This window comes from Amphibalanus amphitrite, unplaced genomic scaffold, assembly GCF_019059575.1.
Source record: "Amphibalanus amphitrite isolate SeventyFive unplaced genomic scaffold, NRLGWU_Aamphi_draft 000152F_arrow, whole genome shotgun sequence".
Classification (NCBI taxonomy): Eukaryota; Metazoa; Arthropoda; class Thecostraca; order Balanomorpha; family Balanidae; genus Amphibalanus; species Amphibalanus amphitrite.
Window position 1 is genome coordinate 142,350 of NW_024881647.1, and position 18,124 is coordinate 160,473.

The following is an 18,124-nucleotide window of genomic DNA, read 5'->3' on the forward strand; positions in this document are numbered from 1 at the left end:
ATGAGCCAAGCTTTCTATACAGTTTGTGTGGCAGCGGCCCGACCAAACCTTTGGTATTTTTTACACCTTCAAATTTGGTAAAAGAGCGAGAGGAGCTTTGAACGGTGATCGTATAAAAGGCGTGCCTAAAAAGCGGAGGAAAAGGTTGTTTTCAAAAATTTCGCGCGCCTTCGGCGCAGCATTTCAAGAACACTTGACCTTTTGTGACCTGGAGTATAAAGAATACACACGATGCAAAATCAATGCAGCACGACCTATACGAGGTTACGCAAAAAAAAAAAACTGGTGGCATGGTAAAAAACGCCTCCCAACCCCCCCCCCCCCCCACCCCGCTGAGCGATTTTTTATCTCGCGACCGTATGGCGCCCTCCTTGGGCGAGGTGGCGCCCTCCAAACCCTTGGCCCCCCTTCGCGATTTTCTAAATACGCCGCTGTCCACGCGAGAACATGAGAACATGTGTATTGTGTATGCGTTACAAGTAGTGCATAGGCCTGAAATTGTACGGTAAACTAACTAACTTTTGGGTTTTTAGTCAGCCAATCCGTCCCCCCCAGTCAAAAATCCGTGGCGACGCCCCTGACCCTGACCCAAAATGACCTTTGTCCTGTGGCCTATTCTTCTCGCCCTTCTCGCAAACATGTCGAGAAAGACGATTTAACGAACATAAGCGCATCTTGCATTTCGTTTCCGGACTTGTTTGTGATAAGAAACGTGCCAACGTGTGAAATGCTGCCCGTTCCATGCATTATGGTGGGTGTCATGTCAAGATGACGTGACGGCCAGTAACCTGCATGCTAGTAGGCGGACACCGATTCACAGCTATGTTCACACCCTGTTCACTTCATTTCGGTCTACTTCGTTCACTCTTACAGAAAATAACTGAGACCAAAATTTGTCACTGCTGGTGATAGGCGATAGCATAAAAAGTGCACATTTATTAGGCACGAAGAGCATACACAACACAATATGAAGCATTGATGATGCATTCACGTCACAATTCGTGTGATGCATGGCATGTGTAAAAAATGCTGGTTTTGACATTTACAATCATAGTTTGTTCGATTTTAGGTACGTATCATAAGAATTTTGGGCGAGGCACCCACGAGGCACGCAAGTTGGATGTGCGGTGAGTCATTCAATGTAACGAATGTCTTAGTTCTGTGCACGATTTGACCAGCTAGAACACAAATTGTACATTTGAATGTGCTACAATGGATAATATGGATTGACATGAGGAGATTCACGAACAGGATCAAAGCGTCTTCGAATAGTCCACAAAGTCCGTTGGGCGCAGTGCGTAGACCGTTAAGGAGCAGGAACAGCCGGGAAGAGCAGGCCAGGGACCGGTTCCACGTAGGACTGGTCTGGGAGACTTCATTTATGGAGGATCCTGTGGGAAGACCAGTCAGTTGGTTACCATACAGCACAACAAAGGATAACTTTTAGGGATCCACCTTATCCCAAATTTGCGGATTGTGCATGAATCTCGCGGGCCCAATGACTTGATAAATCAATGAGTTATTAATTGAACAAAGCATAAAAACTCCAGAATCGGTTAACGTTCCTTAATTTGCTAGTTCGTTGATGTCTGGGCGACTTTGCGCCAGTCGCTGTTCTTTTGCTAGTCACATTTTGACACAGAGGTGCCGGAGTATAAAATTGGTAAGGAGAATAAAATCTTTTGGACCCGCCCGGGACCAGAAAAGGGGCTCATTTCCAACACTGGAGTTGCTTCAATCGGTTTAAATCACATTTTTTTACGTGTTTTGTGGGGCAATGTTCTACTTTCCAGATACCAACTATCACAACTGTATCCCAGCATATTATTTTTTTCCTCCGTCTGGTAATGTTTCAATACCAGGGGCAAATTGCCCGTGGCCTCGATACGGCCGTACTACCTCTTATCCGTGTGCGCCGTCTAAGCCCCTTCCATCGACTTCTCAGACTACCATCCAATCAGAGGCGATTTTGTCGTTTCTGGCGGCTCATTCCGCTCAGGAGACCAAACAATCCGCCGGCCAATGCAGAAAACAAACCGCGCTGACCGGCGATCAGAGGGCGGTTTGTCGGGCAGCGCCGCCGGCGGGCTCCCCCGGGGCGGCGCCGCCGGGTGTTCTCTGCGTCTCAGGCGTGCCGTCGCCGCCGCAGGAGCGCCAGTTCCGTCGCTCTACTGGCGGCGCGCTGTCCCCAGTGTGCCGGTCGGACAACGATGACCGAATCACGGCATCATCTCCGGCCGGGTCTCCGGGGAGAGGTGACTGATCAGAGCTGACGAGCCATCCCCGCGGTGTCGGCCGCCCTACCCGTGTCCCACCCGCTGCCCCAGTGTTAGGTACATATATTGGCTGTTTTGTTTCTTTGTTTCGTTGTTTTTTATCTGGGTTCTCCGTTTGCCGTTCATTTGCTTTTTGTGTGTGTGTGTGGGGGGGGGGGGAATATCGTCTTCGAATATCTCTATTTCCAGCATCCCCCCGCCAATGCTATCCAACCATCATCCATCGGGTGCCCCCCCCCCGTCCCCTTGCCTGCGCCGTCGCCGCTTTTTCACTACCTATCTTCCCCTCGAACATCCTTCCCTCGCAGCCCATACCTATGTCCTTCCGTCCCTCCTCACTCCCTCCCCTCCGTCTCGCGGTGGTCCATCCATCTGAGCGTCTCCCCAGTACCTGCTCCCGTCTACACAATGCGAACGGAGCGAGCAGCAGGGCTGATTTGTGGGTGCCGGCCGTGAGAACACGCAGCTGCCGCGACCGCCGGAGCCTAGCTGAAAATGCCGCGCGTCGTGCAAGTGGCTGACGTTTAGGTGTATGTCTGGGGTGAGGCGAGGGAGCGTGACATCGAGAGCCGACGGCCACGCGATCTGATATCGTGGATATGATTAGAGTTGCAAAATTTCCCTACCGCACTACCGGCATGCCGGTAATTTTTCACTACCGCAGGTTTTTTCGTGGTATCTGGCATGTCTTGCCGGTAGCATGCCGGTATTTTTGATTTTGCACAAAAAATTATCAGCATATGATTCAAACTTTGGACACTAAGAGGCTATTGAATTGTAATAAGTTGGACAATGGGTGGCTGTTGGGTGGCGCGGTTACCGAAATTGCCAAAATGTGGCATCTCATGTAGGGGTAAGCCAGAATCAAGAACGCAGGTTTTTTAGTATGCCGGTAATTTGGCGTTTTTTTTTTTTTTTGCTTGGGGCGTGGTAGCATGCCGGTATCCCAGAAAATGTTTGTGGGGCGGGGCGGTGCCGGTAGCAGCCCATTGGGAAAACTTTGCAACTCTAGATATGATGCTGCCGATCATTCGTGGCTAGGTGACGCTTGAGACACGATTGCTCATTGGCATCGTGGTTATTTGTTTGGGAACGCATGATGTGTTCGATTTTTTTTTAAGCAGGCGTGAATGGTTTGTCGTTTCAGGTGTCTGGTCATTTGAAGAACTCTGGCCATGGTGTTGTATTTAGTATATCAGAAGAGGACCGAGGGCGTGTTAACATTACTGGAGCGTCACTCAGTTACAGGTACGAGTAATTATAATCAACGATTGGTATATTGCAACTTTCCAGGCAAATCGTAAAAACAGTTTAGGAGAAGGGTGTTATAGCATGACGGGTTATCTACGTCAATTCGCTGAGACAAATATTGCATCAATTTCAGCCTTGCGAAGGAGGGAATGAGGGAGAAGGACAAGATTATTAGAGCTGAAAGAAGAGATATAGAAATATAAAACACAAGAGCGTGCTTGACATTGCATTCGTTTTGACATCTGACGGTGAAATAATGTGTGTGAGTTGGACTGTATGTGCAATTTTATCTTATCTGTATGTATCTCACTGTCTGTACTCTTCTGTCCGTACGTGTCTGTGTGTCCGGTGATGAATGGGCCGTGTCCGTGCGGCCGTGTCCGGGGGCCGCGCGTGTTGTCGCCCGGTGAGAAATGTCTGGGCGTCGCGTCCCGGGCCGCCGCACTAATAGAGCGGCGCCCCTCGGCGCGATCCGTTCTCAGCTACCAACTGGAGGAGGCGCACATCCATTTCGGGATGAGGAACACGGACGGCTCCGAGCACCAGATCTCGGGCCGAGCCTTCCCCGCTGAGGTGAGCCGCTGTCTGCTCCTATCAGGGGCGAGAGGGCCAGGAACTGTATGCGGCTTTGTAACTGCTGACCGTAATGTTGATGCAATAAACAAACATTGCTTTGTCTCACTTGATGTTTATCTACTCGTATCCTTGTTCGATGTCCAAAATGACAAGATATGGAAGAGATTGCTTCGCATGTTTGTTATGAGGCCTATTTGTTGGTTTGAAAGCTCGTTTGTTTTCAGATTCAGCTCGTGGGGTTTAACGCCATCTATTCAAACCTGACGGTAGCATCGTCCAAAAATCATGGGGTGGTCGTGGTTTCTATTCTTGTTCAGGTAAGAGATCTCAGGATGGATAATAATGACACTTTTAGCTTCTACGCTCAGCATATCAATGAAATGCTTGCTAGACATTTATAATTTTAATGAGTACATAACAACAATGGTTGTTATTGTGACTATCATGATATTCATCGAAAAAATTGTATTGTTTGACTATTGTTTTCGCTTCATTTCTTGTTCCCGTCTTCGCTCAGAAAGTTCAAATTTCCTGTCATTTCAGCACGGCACGACGCCGAACCCCGAACTGCTGCGATTCACAGAGGCAAGCAGCGCCATTCCGTACAGAGGTGAGAGTCATTCCGTTCAGAGGTGAAGGCCATTCCGTACATACAGAGATAATGGGTGTTCCATACAGACCTCAGGATTATTCTGTGCAAAAATAAAAGGCAACTTACTTAGAGGTGTTGGTCATTCCGCAAAGAAGCGAGAGAAATGAAATACAAAATGCAGGCCTTTTTGGCTCAGCGTCATGGTCACGAGTGATCACGAGTAACAGTCGATACGCTTGGCTCACCATATAGAGATGTTTAGGTACTATATATTTCGAGAATCCACATGTATATGAGCAAAATTATCATCAGCGATCGAGCATCAACAAAACGTAGGCACTAATTGTCTCCTAATTGTCTCCTAACTAATGTCTCCGTAGGCATTGATTTATTACATATTTATGGGTATCAAAGCCTGTTATCAAACATAAAAGGCCTTATTCTTTACTTTGGAAGATCTTGTCACACACTGAGCAACACTTACCGTGGGCTGTGAGCTAAGTGGCCATGCGCCAAGTGCTAACATCCCCCACCAAAGCCAATAGATGGCTTTTCTGGCGAATAAGCCATGTGTTCCCATTCGGAAGCATTTCACGAAGCCTGCCATATCCTACATGCAGTTACCCTCACTGAGGCTTCACTTTGCGCTGCTCCTGGGGACACTAATAAGCGGCATCTTACGACCGGCTGGCGTCAGGAGGAACGCCATCTTGTCCAGCGGCATGGGTGGCGACGGCGTGCAGGCCGTCGGCTTCAGCGTCATCTGCCTCATCAGCTCTGCCAGCGCCACCTTGGCCTCGAACAGGGCGAACCGCATGGCGAGGCAGTTGCGCGGCCCGCTGCCGAACGGCAGGTAGGCGCACGGATGGCGACGCTCCTTCTCCTCTGGCAGGAAGCGGTCCGGGTCGAACCGCAGCGGATCCGGATAGTACTCCGGGTCCCGGTGGATGGAAAGCACCGAGATCTGCACCACGGTGCCGATGGGAAGGTGAACGTCTGTGCCGGGCAGCGTGTACTCCTTGGTGGACTCACGCTCCAGCCGAGTAGCCGGCGGGTAGAGCCTCAGTGTCTCCGACATCACCCGGTCCAGGTAGGACATCTCCTGGAGGGCGGCGTAGGTGAGGTCTCCGTGCCTGGAGAGTGCCGCGTCCACCTCCTCTTGGACACGCTCCTGGACCTCCGGGTGAGTGGCGAGACAGTAGCCGGCGAACGTCAGCAGGCTGGCTGTCGTGTCGTAGCCGACAAACAGGAACAGCACAGACTGAGAGATGATGCTGCTGGTAGAAAGGACGCGGTTACCTTCTTTGTCCTTGGTGTCCATCAGGAGCTGCAAAAAGTCTGGGGCGGAATGTGTGGAGTTATCGCGACTGCGTATGGTCCTGGTGACGACATCGGCGAAGAACTGAGAAGGCTCAGCCAGCGGGTCGGGAAGGCGGCTCTTGATACATTCCGGTAGAGCGAGATCGTTGATCAGACGCATGATGGCGGCACGTTCAGTGCTGAATAACTTTGCAGCGTTGGTGGCAAAGGTGCTGTTGGGATCTGTAAAGGAATTGCAGTTGACTCCAAAAGCACACGAGGCGATGTTGTCCATAGTGAAGCGTCCAAACATGTCCTTCATGTCAACCTCCCCCTTCTTTTCCATGTCCAGGAGGACGTAATGCGTCAGATTCTTGGCGTTGCCCAGCGCCAGCTGATACATCGCCTTCAGCTTGCTTGTCGAGAAGGACGATGACATGACGGAACGAGTCTCCTTCCAATGGGCTCCTTTCAAAACGGAGACAGCGTCTTTCAGATTCTCGAAGAAACCTTGATCACGCCGATCAGTAAAGTACTCAAAGTCCTTGATGGTGATGTAACGGATTAGTTCCAGGTCTCCGACAAACAGAACCGGGCGATTAAACTCAAAATAACCACAAAACTTCCTTCCGCCATGCTGGCTGTATACCCAGGCATCGAGCTCGATCGGAGAAGTCCAGAACGGCGATCCGAATTCGGTACCCCAGGGAAAACGTGGCTTTGGTCCACTCACCCCGCGTGACTTCCAGAAGTCAAAGTTCTTCGTCAGGATGTAATAGATCCAGGTCATCAGGAGGACGAGCACAGCCAAAATCACAGGTGAAATGAGCCATCTGATCAACATTAGAGGAACCGTCACTAACCAGCCCAACATGTCTTCACGAATCACAAACCGCGGTTTTGGCCACTTCAACGGCGCCACATGAGCTCCCTAGCCAGCACAACAAGCTCCACTTCACATGAGCCCGTGGCGCTATCTGATGAAGCGTAGTAGCGACTGGCCCGGGCGGCCGGGCGGCGCGCTGGCCTGACCTTGGCGGCAGTAGGCAGTGGAGCGCCATCAATATAAACAAACCGGGTGGCTAGGGATGACTTAGAGGGGCCCGTTGCACGGTGCACTGACCCACAGTTATCTCTGGGGCCTCTGGGCTGAACTTCCAATTGGTGTGGTGTGAAGATGAGTCTGATTGTCCGTGATTACGAGCGAGCGAGCGCAGCGAGCGAAGTGAGTCTTTTCAATATAACGGAAAAATCTCAGTATGAGCGGCCCGGCCCGGCCCGGCCCGGCCCGGCCTGTAACGCTTTTGAGAGGCTTATATCTCAGCAACCGCTGGACCGATTGGCCTGCGGTCTTTTTTTGCTGGGTAGCTCCATCCCTTCTACCCCGTAATTGACTACTTTTGATACAACTCAGTGACCGTCGTGGCACGTGCCACGTGAAAAGTCAAGGGTGTTCAAGCTGTTTTGCAAAAGTAGTGATTTTGAGAGGCTCATATCTCAGCAGCTGCTTGGGCAATTGACTTGCGGTAATTTTTGTAGGATAGCAGCATCCCTTCTACCAAAAATAGGATACTCTCGATGCATGTGGGTCACCCCCAGTGCACGTGCAAAATACAACAATAAGAGGTGTCAAATTTGTTCCCATTTTAATAACTCGGTAATTACTGGGGCGTTTTCGCTGAAACTTGGCATACAGGTAGGCACCCACCAGGCAATGCATTCCCATGTGTTGCGGTTAAGGTGCTACTGCACGTGCGCACGTGCAGGGGGCGCTTCCAGATCTCGAGAACGGCTGGGCCGATTGCGCTCAAATTTGGTACACGGTTGGGGACCAGTTAGTAGGGTGCCGTGCAAAAGTCAGTTTGGAACCCGTTTGCACGTGCGCACGTGCAGAATGCCGCTTCCAGATCTCAGGAACGGCTGGGCCGATTGCGTTCAAATTTGGTACACCGCTAGAGACCGGTTAGAAGGGTGCTTTGCGCAAGCCCGTTGGAAGTACCCTCTCGCCCTTCCGCACGTGCAGGGCTCACTATCTCGCTCGCTCGTTCTTCGCCCAAAAGGCGTTTTACTGGTTTAACTTACAGACTATCGCATACTAGTACATACTGGTTAGAGATGTCAAACGGATACCAACTTTTTGGTATACCGATACCAAACCGATACCAACTTGGTATTTGGTATTTCAATCGTATTGTGTTTGGTATCTTGTTGGTTATGAACCCTCACTAATGTATGAGAGGCTAAGAAATCGGTAAAAAGCTGGCATTTCCCTCATTTTCCCAAGTTGGTTTGGTTTCGGTATTTCCCCGTGGTTTTGGTAGGTAGGTATTTGTATTGGTATCGGTATTCCGATTTTCCGTAATCTGCATCACTAAAGGCCTGGCTACACTATGCGTTTTCTGCGTGCATTTTTTGCGGGGTTGCGGGTTTTGCGTAATATCGTTCTAGAATATAAAACGTTATTACGTTTTTGTGATGTGTTTATTTTAAATTTTAGTTAATAGCTATAAGAGTTATATTAACTTTCGTACATACATAACTAATGCACAACTAATGTAAAAGTTGTATTATTTATAACTTTTTTTTTCTAGAACGATATCACGCAAAAAAACGCACGCAGAAAACGCGTAGTGTACTGTGTAGCCAGGCCTTAATTAATACTGGCACATGTGAATGCATAATAATAAACGTGCATAAATACGAAGGGTGAATCTATAACTTCGAGCGAAGCTTGCGAAGTCCTACGTAAAACAGCAGAAATATCTGAGTATCGGCGGCTGCTGGTCAACCGTGGTAACGCTTTTGCGAAGCTTATATCTCCGAAACCTTTAGACCGATTTACTTCCGGCAATTTTGTTGGGTTGGGTAGGACGTCCCTTCTACCAAGCATATATATTATTTATGAAAGCACATGCCACGTGCAAAACGAGATGGCAGTTTTATAAAAATGTTGATGTCTCTGCACGGGCCCATTGTGCTTAACTTGGCATGTACATACATTGTACATGCACCCAGCAGACAAGGCATACCTGTGTGTCACGGTTGGGGTGCTGCCGCAATGCACTCCTGCAGTGGTCACTTCCAGATCTCGGGAACGGCCGAACCGATTGCGCTGAAATGCGTTACACCGCTTGCAACCGGCTACAAGGGTGCCTTGCAGAAGTTGTTCTTGATATTGCCTGGGCCGGAATAACATAGCCGGCATAAGTGTAAAGTAAAACGGAAGATCTGGCTATAATTGCCAGCTAGTAACTTCCCCCTACCCCGACTAGGGCTGTAGCCCGTCGGGAGAAAAATTAAAAAATAAGTAAGTATCTTCTTGCACTTCCGCACAAGCAGGGCTCATTCTCGCTCGCTTGTTTGTCGACCTAGAAGGCGTTTTACTGGGTCACGTAAAATCCCAGCAAAGCATTCATCAACGAATGAGCTTTGACAAAATCTTACCGAAGGAAGTAATATATTACACAAGCCGTTATAAAACGCAAAAGGCCTCTAACCCTTTACTTTGAAAGATCTGATCACACTTGACTACAAAAAGCAACACAACTCGAGGTTCATTGGGCCAAGTGGTTGTGCGCCAATTGCCAGTAGCTCACCAAAACCACTGGCTACTATTCTGACGAATAACGGCTTATTCTCATCACGAAACATTTCACGAAACTAGCAGCATCCAAACTACTTGCGCAGAGACTTCACTCCGCGCTGCTCCTGGGGACAGCAATAAGCGGCATTTTACGACCAGCTGGCGTCAGGAGGAACGCCATCTTGTCCAGCGGCATGGGTGGCGACGGCGTGCAGGCCGTCGGCTTCAGCGTCATCTGCCTCATCAGCTCTGCCAGCGCCACCTTGGCCTCGAACAGGGCGAACCGCATGGCGAGACAGTTGCGCGGCCCGCTGCCGAACGGCAGGTAGGCGCACGGGTGGCGACGCTCCTTCGCCTCGGGCAGGAAGCGGTCCGGGTCGAACTGCAGCGGGTCCGGATAGTACTCTGGGTCCCGGTGGATGGAAAGCACCGAGATCTGCACCACGGTGCCGATGGGAAGGCGAACGTCCGTGCCGGGCAGCGTGTACTCTTTGGTGGACTCGCGCTCCAGCCGAGTAGCCGGCGGGTAGAGTCTCAGTGTCTCGGACATCACCCGGTCCAGGTAGGACATCTCCTGGAGGGCGGTATAAGTGAGGTCTCCGTGCCTGGACACTGCCTCATCCACCTCCTCTTGGACACGCTCCTGGACCTCCGGGTGAGTGGCGAGACAGTAGCCGGCGAACGTCAGCAGGCTGGCTGTCGTGTCGTAGCCGACAAACAGAAACAGCACAGACTGAGAAATGATGCTGCTGGTAGAAAGGACGCGGTTACCTTCTTTGTCCTTGGTGTCCATCAGGAGCTGCAAGAAGTCTGGGGCGGAATGTGTGGAGTTATCGCGACTGCGTATGGTCCTGGTGACAACATCGGCGAAGAACTGAGAAGACTCAACCAGCGGGTCGGGAAGACGGCTCATGATACATTCCGGTAGAGCGAGTCCCTTGAGGAAGCGCATGATGACAGCACGCTCAGTGTTGAATAACTTTGCAGCGTTGGTGGCAAAGGTGCTGTTGGGATCTGTAAACGAATTGCAGTTGACTCCAAAAGCACACGAGGCGATGTTGTCCATAGTGAAGCGTCCAAACATGTCCTTCATGTCAACCTCCCCCTTCTTTTCCATGTCCAGGAGGACGTAATGCGTCAGATTCTTGGCATTCTCCAGCGTCAGCTGATGCATCGCCTTCAGCTTGCTTGTCGAGAAGGACGGTGACATAACCGAGCGAGTCTCCTTCCAACGAGCTCCTCTCAAAATGGAGACAGCATCTTTCAGAGTCTCGTTCGAACCTTGATCACGTCGATCAGTAAAGTACTCGAAGTCCTTGATGGTGATATGACGGATCAGCTCCAGGTCCTTGACAAACAGAACCGGACGATTAAACTCAAAATAGCCACAAAACTTCTTTCTGCCATGCTGGCTGTATACCCAGTCCTCGAACTCGATCGGAGAAACCCACAAGGGTGACCCAAACTCGGTACCCCAAGGAAAACGTGGCTTTGGTCCACTCACCCCGCGTGACTTCCAGAAGTCAAACTTCTTCGTCATAAAGTAGTAGATCCAGGTCATCAGCAAGACGAACACGGTCAGGGGTATTGGCGAAAGGAGCCATCTGACCACCGTCAGAGGTACTGTCACCAGCCAGCCCAACATGTCTTCACGAATCACAAACGGCCGCTCTTTCCACTTGCAATCAACGGCACCACATGAGCTCAACAGCTGGCAGAGCAGGGTCCACTTCTTATGAGCCCTCAGCCCGTGGTGCTCTGTGATGAGGCGTAGTAGCGACTGACCCGGGCTGCCGGGCGTCGCGCTGGCCTGACCTTGGCGGGAGCAGGCAGTGGAGCGCTATCAATGTAAACAAACCGAGTGGCTAGTGACGATGTTGAGAGGCATGTTGCACCATGCATGACACTGTTATCTGTTGTTGGCTCAGGGCTGAACCCAGAACTGGTTTGGTGTGATAATATGTCTGGTAATTTGTGCCATATTATTTCATGAATGCATAAAACTAATGGCTATGGTTGTGGATGAAAATAGTTCAAAAATGCACTAAACGCCAGATTTCGATGATGTGGCGCCTGACGCGGCCCTCCTCCTCAGACGACGTCGTGTCGCTGTCAAACGTCACGCTGAGTGGACTGCTGCCCCAGACCGAGTTCTACCTCACCTACGAGGGCTCTCTGACCTGGCCGGCCTGCTTCGAGACCGTCACCTGGATCCTGATGAACAAGCCCATCTACATCACCGTTCGGCAGGTGGGTGATGGCGGTCTTGCAGTGTTACTGTGACGAATGTCAGAGTCTGACGTAAAAAAGGGCTTGATAGAGAAAATCCTGGATGGTTGGAGCTGGCACTTCTGGGATGCGTGTGATGTTGTTAGTTATTATGTTCGTCTCGGTGAATCGTTCCAAGCTGCAATGGCGGAGTGATATCACCTCCATTCACTCAGTTGGGTGGGTCCTCCCCCAACGCTCTACAATCTACATAGTTACCTACGGTTGTGATCTTTCTCTCCCTTGGCTAGAGCGTTTCCCAGCGCATTAACACCCCCCCCCCCCGCTTAGCTGGAGCAGCTCCGCACGCTGAGCCAGAGCCTGGTCTCGGAGACGCCCAAGTCGCCGCTGGGCGACAATTACCGGAAGCCGCAGCCGCTGTACCACCGGCCCGTGCGGACCAATATCGACTTCACCGGCGCAGAGGTGGGGGCTTCCATCGGTCTTGAATGCTGCTTCTTAGGAGAGAAATGATACTATTTAGTCTCATGTGTTATTCCTCTGGGTGGGTGCACCATATCGTTGCCAACCCATGTCAGTTCCCCATCAGATTCGGGTGCTGCGAAGCATGAACTTAAAATATGAAATAAATCTAGCTTTAACTGCCCTAAAGCTGGTTCGTGTGTGTTTCAGGGAGCATCGTGTCCGACAATGCACGAGGACAAACACTATGTCGGTGAGTGGACCAGCTGCGTCCCAGTCCCTCCGCTCCCCTCTCCCCACCTTCACACGGTCGTCAGTTTCAGTGTTTCCAGCGCTAGTAGAACGGAGACCCACTCTGTGGATGTCATTGGCCGGTTGGTGAGGAACATGCATTTTCATTAGTAGAGTGAGCTGTCGGAAAATGCCAGACTGAGTGGGGAGAGGTAAAGTAGCCCACCGGGGAACACCTGAGCGTCGCACCGCTGTGAGTGGCCGAGGAACGCTCAAAATTGCGGGACGACCGTCTGCACACGTCCATCCATGGGAACAGCGAGATGCAGGCTCAAAAGATTCCTCCCAATTTGGAGCCTGACTTACATGAATGTCATGGCTGGTGTTGCTATCAATTCATATTCATTATTCTCGAGAATCTTGGCAATTTCAACCTTTTCGTTGAATTCAATATAAATCTAACGCTCTTGTGCGCAATTTATTCAGACCAAGGGCATTTTCAGCATGGTAAGGACTTAGCACAATGGCATTGCACGCAAATGTGCTCAATTTTTTGCTCGAAAAAGTCATATGTGAGTGTAAAGAGGTCAAAAATAATATCGCGTGCAATTCGCTGCATATTTTATTTTTCAGTGATCAGTGCCAGTGATCAGTGATATGTTCTAGCAATCTTGATCAGTGCCATACAGAGGCCTCTTGCACCAAACTACCTAGCTAGGTAAAATAAAAAAAACGGTTTCAGAATAAGCTAATCTAACAGTGGTAAATTTGTTTACAATAGCCCAATACATTGTCCTACATGTGCTTGCTAAATTTTGCACACAAATTGTTACATTTGAGACTTGGACTGGGTATACGATGCAAAATAATCCAAGCATTGGTGCAAGAGGATTTTGGTGCAAGAGGCCTCTGATGACAAATTGGCTAGCTTGCCGGTTGTATTGTATAGTCAGTACCGACGAAATTTTGGCCTCTCACAGTTCTGGGAAGTGGTAGCCGTCAAACCTGTGCGTGAGTCTCTAACGTACGAACGCATCAAAGAGCTGGCGCACGCTGCTCGCTGCAGGTATTGAAAGCGGCTCCAGCAGCGACTGTGGCTTCCCAGGGTAACCTCAATAGGTGATATTCATCCCTGGATGGTATTCACCTCACCACTTGAGAATTGATTTGTTATAAAGTCCCATAACTGGTGATCTTGAAGAGAGAATGCAAGCAGTTCGCCGACGGAGCAGATTGTTGGAGTGGAGGAAAATTACATATGGGCAAGGATGTTTTTCTGCTTCAAATGTTCTTTTTCAATCATCCCGCTGACTGTGCATGGTATTTTTTCCGCGTTATACATATGTTGCAATGATTATGTTGTTCAATCATTTTGAGGTGACTTTGTTTGGTAAGTATCTACTACACTTCGGCTTCTTGTACCTATTCATTAACATCTGACGTTCTTTTCCAGCCAACAGATGGTTGGGTACGTAATTCGCCCACTAATCGCTTATTTGAGCCCAGGTCTAAGCTCACCTGGTGCTCCGGCGTTGTTGCCACTATCATACGTGTTGTTATCCCTTTAGACACGGTGGTGATAACCTACTAACGGGGCCGATAACTGGCTGATGTAAGCGGGGTTTGAAAATGGACGCGAATGGAGTCATTTGAAATGGATTGACAGGGATATCAGCGAACACATATCATTTGTTTGATGCTGCTAGACTGATACCACCGGTATAAATTGTGTGTGATGTGGACTTAGTGATCAACCGGCGGTGTCATTTAATCGGCTTTGACCCCGACTTACCGCGTCCTCCGGTAGCCAGCAATGGCAGCATGTTGTCTCCGTGTTAAAGCCAAAGGAATCGTGACACTTTCGCCGTTGATTGATGTTTGTGTGATATATAACATATCAATTGTGTCGATGTTTGGGTGAGATTTGTCTGTTGCTCCTTTGATGGTGAATCACCAGACGCAAATAAACGTTAAGTAGTTAGGCTCCGTCGGCGGGGATACATCGTGTGTGTTGTGTTTTATTGTGCGTTTGCAGCGGAGTTCATCGGGTTTCGAATGACACCAGTCCCATTCAGTCCTGCTTTGCATCTTCAAAATCAAGACTCGTGCGCATGTCTGAGGATTCTCGACTCCGCTAAATCAGTCTCAAGTTTCACAGTTTCACACCTTACCAGCTATCGATCTGCCGATAACTCTAAGAAGAGATAAAAGTCGGACGTTTTCTTTTCTGACATCCACCGTTGTATGTCTGTGACTGCTCCATGCCTCCTCCTGCCATCCGTCATGGGTTCGAACTAAAAAGTGAAGAGTGCTCTCAGAGTCGGACATTTCAGGGCCGCGTCACGAGCGTCGCACCGCGCCATGACCGCCCCTGTGCGCCGCCAGCGCCGCAGCGCGCTAAATCACAGACGTTGATGATTTCCCACATGTCACATTACCCGGGCTGCATGATTTTACGGCACTGGACCAATCCAACTGCCTCGAAACAGACGGACTCGTGTCGCCGACCCGTCTCATGACAATTGTGGCGCGCGAGACCTCCCGTTTGGCAGCACTCCGAGGGCAATATGGCAGCACTGCAGGCCAGCTCTGCCGCCGGACAGAGAAGTTGGCAGATAAAGCGGAAAGTTTGACAGGATTCGTCTGTCTCCGTCGCCGGGACCAATCTCTGACGACAGTAAATCGGTAAAATTTACCCCTCTCGGTGCCCGGACTCTGAGCCAATCGGTCAAACCCTGCGAGCTGACCGGGGCACCGCCAACAATGACCACAACTGGCGCAATCACGGGGTCGTCAGCGAGCGAGGCCGCCCGCCCGGGTGGCTTCCCGGTCAAATGGATATCGGACACGCGACTAGCCGGCCCACTGCGCCGGTAGACGGGGGAGGGCGAACGGGCGCTCGACGAAGCACGCAACTCGTCAATGGAGGCTCACCCCAGAGGCCCGAACGATCATCAGACGTCAGTTCACACTACGCTTAAATTTCTTCTGAGCTGTGTCGTTTTTCTATTATCCTGTTAGTAAAAAAATTATTATGAATTGAGCGTAAAAAAAATAAAGTCAGTGTCAGATGATCAGCTACCGACAGACGAAGACAGTTTCTTGTCTCAGCCTGTCATTCTTTCATCGCTGTTCAAATGAGTGGACCTCCTCTGATTTCGTTGTAGAAATATTGCTCGTGCTATTCGAACGACCCACCACCCCTCCGGACTTCCTTCCCATTCGTGCCCTGACCGTTGGCGTGCTAAACTTCCCTCTCTAGCCGAGTGTTGGCCCGATCGAAATCAATGAAGACATTTGGCCGGCGGGCCGCAGGAGACGAGCTCGACATGCGATCGCATCGTCGGCAACGGACTATCCCTCCATTACAGACGTGCGCCGCCCCCGCCCCCGCCCCCGCCCGCCGCCCCCGCCCCCGTCACCCCCGGCCGTCACCGGTGCCTGTAAAATCGGCGCTCGGGCGCGCTTCGGGCTGGGCTGGGCTCGTAAAGCTTAGCCGTCAGGTGAGGCCGGTCCCGCCGTAACGGAGACGGAATCTCTCCCAATGGCTGTCTGCCGCCGGCGCCGATGACGCCCGGGACGGATTATGGCGGCCGGCGCCGCTGACGGACGATGACGGATTTATGGAGCTGGATGATCCCGGATATTCGGTATGGGTGGATAGGAAATGAGATGACTTCTTGTGATATGTATGGAACGAAGAGCAAACACATGAAGGTGCTTTACAAAGCCTTCAGCTGATATACCATGTAAATTATGTTGTTTTGTGTTTTGGCAGAAAAAAAAAACAAATTGGCTGCATAGATTCTTCATTGTCCAGACGAAAATCAATATGAGAGAATGAAGGACTAGGAATAGGTACTGACATATTACCCGTATGAGCATACGTCAAAAGTCTGTTCAGTGACCCCAAATGGGGAGGAATAACATTACTAATTCATGTCCTTCAGTATTCTCATCTCAGAACGTCTCATCCAAATCGGTCCATCACCCGAACACAGCGTCTCAGCGGCTGGCTCATTCGGCGAGATCCACACCCTAATTTGAGGAGCAATAATATTTCATCGTAAAATGCCAGCGCCGCGAGCAATGTATTCCTCAAATTGCAGTCGCTCGTGGCTAATTTTCGCGCCTGGTTTATTGGACAGACGAGCGCAAGTGGCAGCGGCGAGCCGGGCGACCGCTTCAAAGAACGTGGCGTCTTTGATGCACCTATCTGCTGCTCTTAATGTCCCATGATAAATGCACGCCGGGAATTGCCAAATTTCTTATGTAAATTGGTCCCCGTAGACGTTTCGAGGCGCTTGCAACACGGGCGGCTGTTGAGATTAAAGGTGACACTGTCTGCCACACCTAACGAACAGACCGCTCGGTATGAAGTTTTCTCCAACAGAAACGCAGAAAGTGAACCCTAAATGCTGGCTTGTGACAAGGAAGTACTTATGTATTATCGCTCTTATGCAATGTTACTTTTTGTGATACATTTGGATTATTGCTATCATGTTTGGCCTTGCTATCATGTTTCAGGATGAGCGATACTTTCTCGGAACCAATTGTGGGAAAGAATGATGTTGACATTTGTGATATTGATACCCTGATCTAATCTGTGTTTGTTTTGCCTCTTGAAATTGCTCCGAATCGCTACTGCTAGGCAGTCCGAGTCTAGGCATATTGCATTCATGGCATGTAGGCGTGTATATGTAAATGAACAGTTCCATCATTCTTTGATGGCGAAATCCTTTGGTTAAAACAATTCGATTTTCCCAAAGCTGATCAGTTTTATGATGCATTGTTCCGTACCGTAGTACAGTAAACATTTTGAATACTTAGGTATATACAAAGTCATGATGTGTAGCGTATTGGAGGCACAGATAGCGAGAAGTGATGCTGACTGCCTTTGTTTCTCATGCTGTGCTGTTAGCAGCAGCGAATGTCGAACATATCGAGTTAACTTCAGTCGTTAGTATTTTCCGGAACGTTTTTTCGCTTTTCTCCTGAGGGGTGTGATCATTATCATCAATTCAAAATAGGTAGCTTTAAAGCTCCATATTAAATCGATTGAGCCATTCAAGATACGGTATATTGATCAACACAAGATTAGGCACGACATCGGATAAAGACACTAAAACCCGAATAAAGCTTAGTCTATTTTATTAAAGATGGTTCGAAAATAAATCACTAGGCCACAATGTCAAGCATATCTAACTACTTAGGCATCGCTTCCTCATCATGATGAGAGTTCGACTGGCATCTCATCGCTCTGCTAAAACTTCTTTAACTCTTCGATGTGCCTTACAATCAGCTCTGACAAATGATCAGGTAAGTTGATATTAGACTTGACACACACATCTATTGCCCAAATTGTCCGATCAAACCCATCGAAAACAAATCGCCCCCTTTCATCCGCAACACCATCAAAGTGTTTGCCGAGTGGCCGCTCGTCGGCGTCATGCTGGCGACGATTGCGTCGATTTGTCCTCACCGCAGGAAAACAGCCGGCCCTGAGCGCTCCCCGGTTGATCACATTTCAGCCGGGACCGAAAATACGGTGGCCAATCGTGTGTGGGGCGCCGCTGGCCGATCGGCCAGATTTGTTGTTGATCGCGCAGGTCCAGCGTCCGAGCT

General features: G+C 49.9%; 3 protein-coding genes across 3 annotated transcripts in view; 1 reads left to right on the top strand and 2 right to left on the bottom strand.

The window, feature by feature from the left end:
- The window catches only part of LOC122382977 (carbonic anhydrase-related protein 10-like), a 36,702-nt gene extending 22,206 nt beyond the window's left edge, over nucleotides 1-14,496 (top strand). The window contains exons 5-12 of the mRNA XM_043368984.1: nucleotides 3,424-3,524; nucleotides 4,010-4,100; nucleotides 4,328-4,420; nucleotides 4,647-4,713; nucleotides 11,673-11,827; nucleotides 12,137-12,271; nucleotides 12,479-12,521; nucleotides 13,953-14,496. Of these exons, the coding sequence (XP_043224919.1) occupies nucleotides 3,424-3,524; nucleotides 4,010-4,100; nucleotides 4,328-4,420; nucleotides 4,647-4,713; nucleotides 11,673-11,827; nucleotides 12,137-12,271; nucleotides 12,479-12,521; nucleotides 13,953-13,975 (708 nt within the window). The 3' untranslated portion in view covers nucleotides 13,976-14,496. The remainder of the gene's footprint in view (nucleotides 1-3,423; nucleotides 3,525-4,009; nucleotides 4,101-4,327; nucleotides 4,421-4,646; nucleotides 4,714-11,672; nucleotides 11,828-12,136; nucleotides 12,272-12,478; nucleotides 12,522-13,952) is intronic.
- Nucleotides 4,935-6,991, bottom strand: LOC122382976 (probable cytochrome P450 6a13). The gene has a single exon (XM_043368982.1). It carries the CDS (start codon nucleotides 6,866-6,868, stop codon nucleotides 5,333-5,335), a length of 1,536 nt encoding a protein of 511 aa, XP_043224917.1. The 5' UTR covers nucleotides 6,869-6,991; the 3' UTR covers nucleotides 4,935-5,332.
- Nucleotides 9,423-11,358, bottom strand: LOC122382975 (cytochrome P450 3A11-like). The gene has a single exon (XM_043368981.1). It carries the CDS (start codon nucleotides 11,220-11,222, stop codon nucleotides 9,687-9,689), a length of 1,536 nt encoding a protein of 511 aa, XP_043224916.1. The 5' UTR covers nucleotides 11,223-11,358; the 3' UTR covers nucleotides 9,423-9,686.
- Nucleotides 14,497-18,124: the final 3,628 nt, after the last annotated feature.

Bases quoted from the DNA above. Each gene is read 5' to 3' on its own strand.
- LOC122382975 (XM_043368981.1), bottom strand. From the start codon at position 11,222: ATGTTGGGCTGGCTGGTGACAGTACCTCTGACGGTGGTCAGATGGCTC.
- LOC122382976 (XM_043368982.1), bottom strand. From the start codon at position 6,868: ATGTTGGGCTGGTTAGTGACGGTTCCTCTAATGTTGATCAGATGGCTC.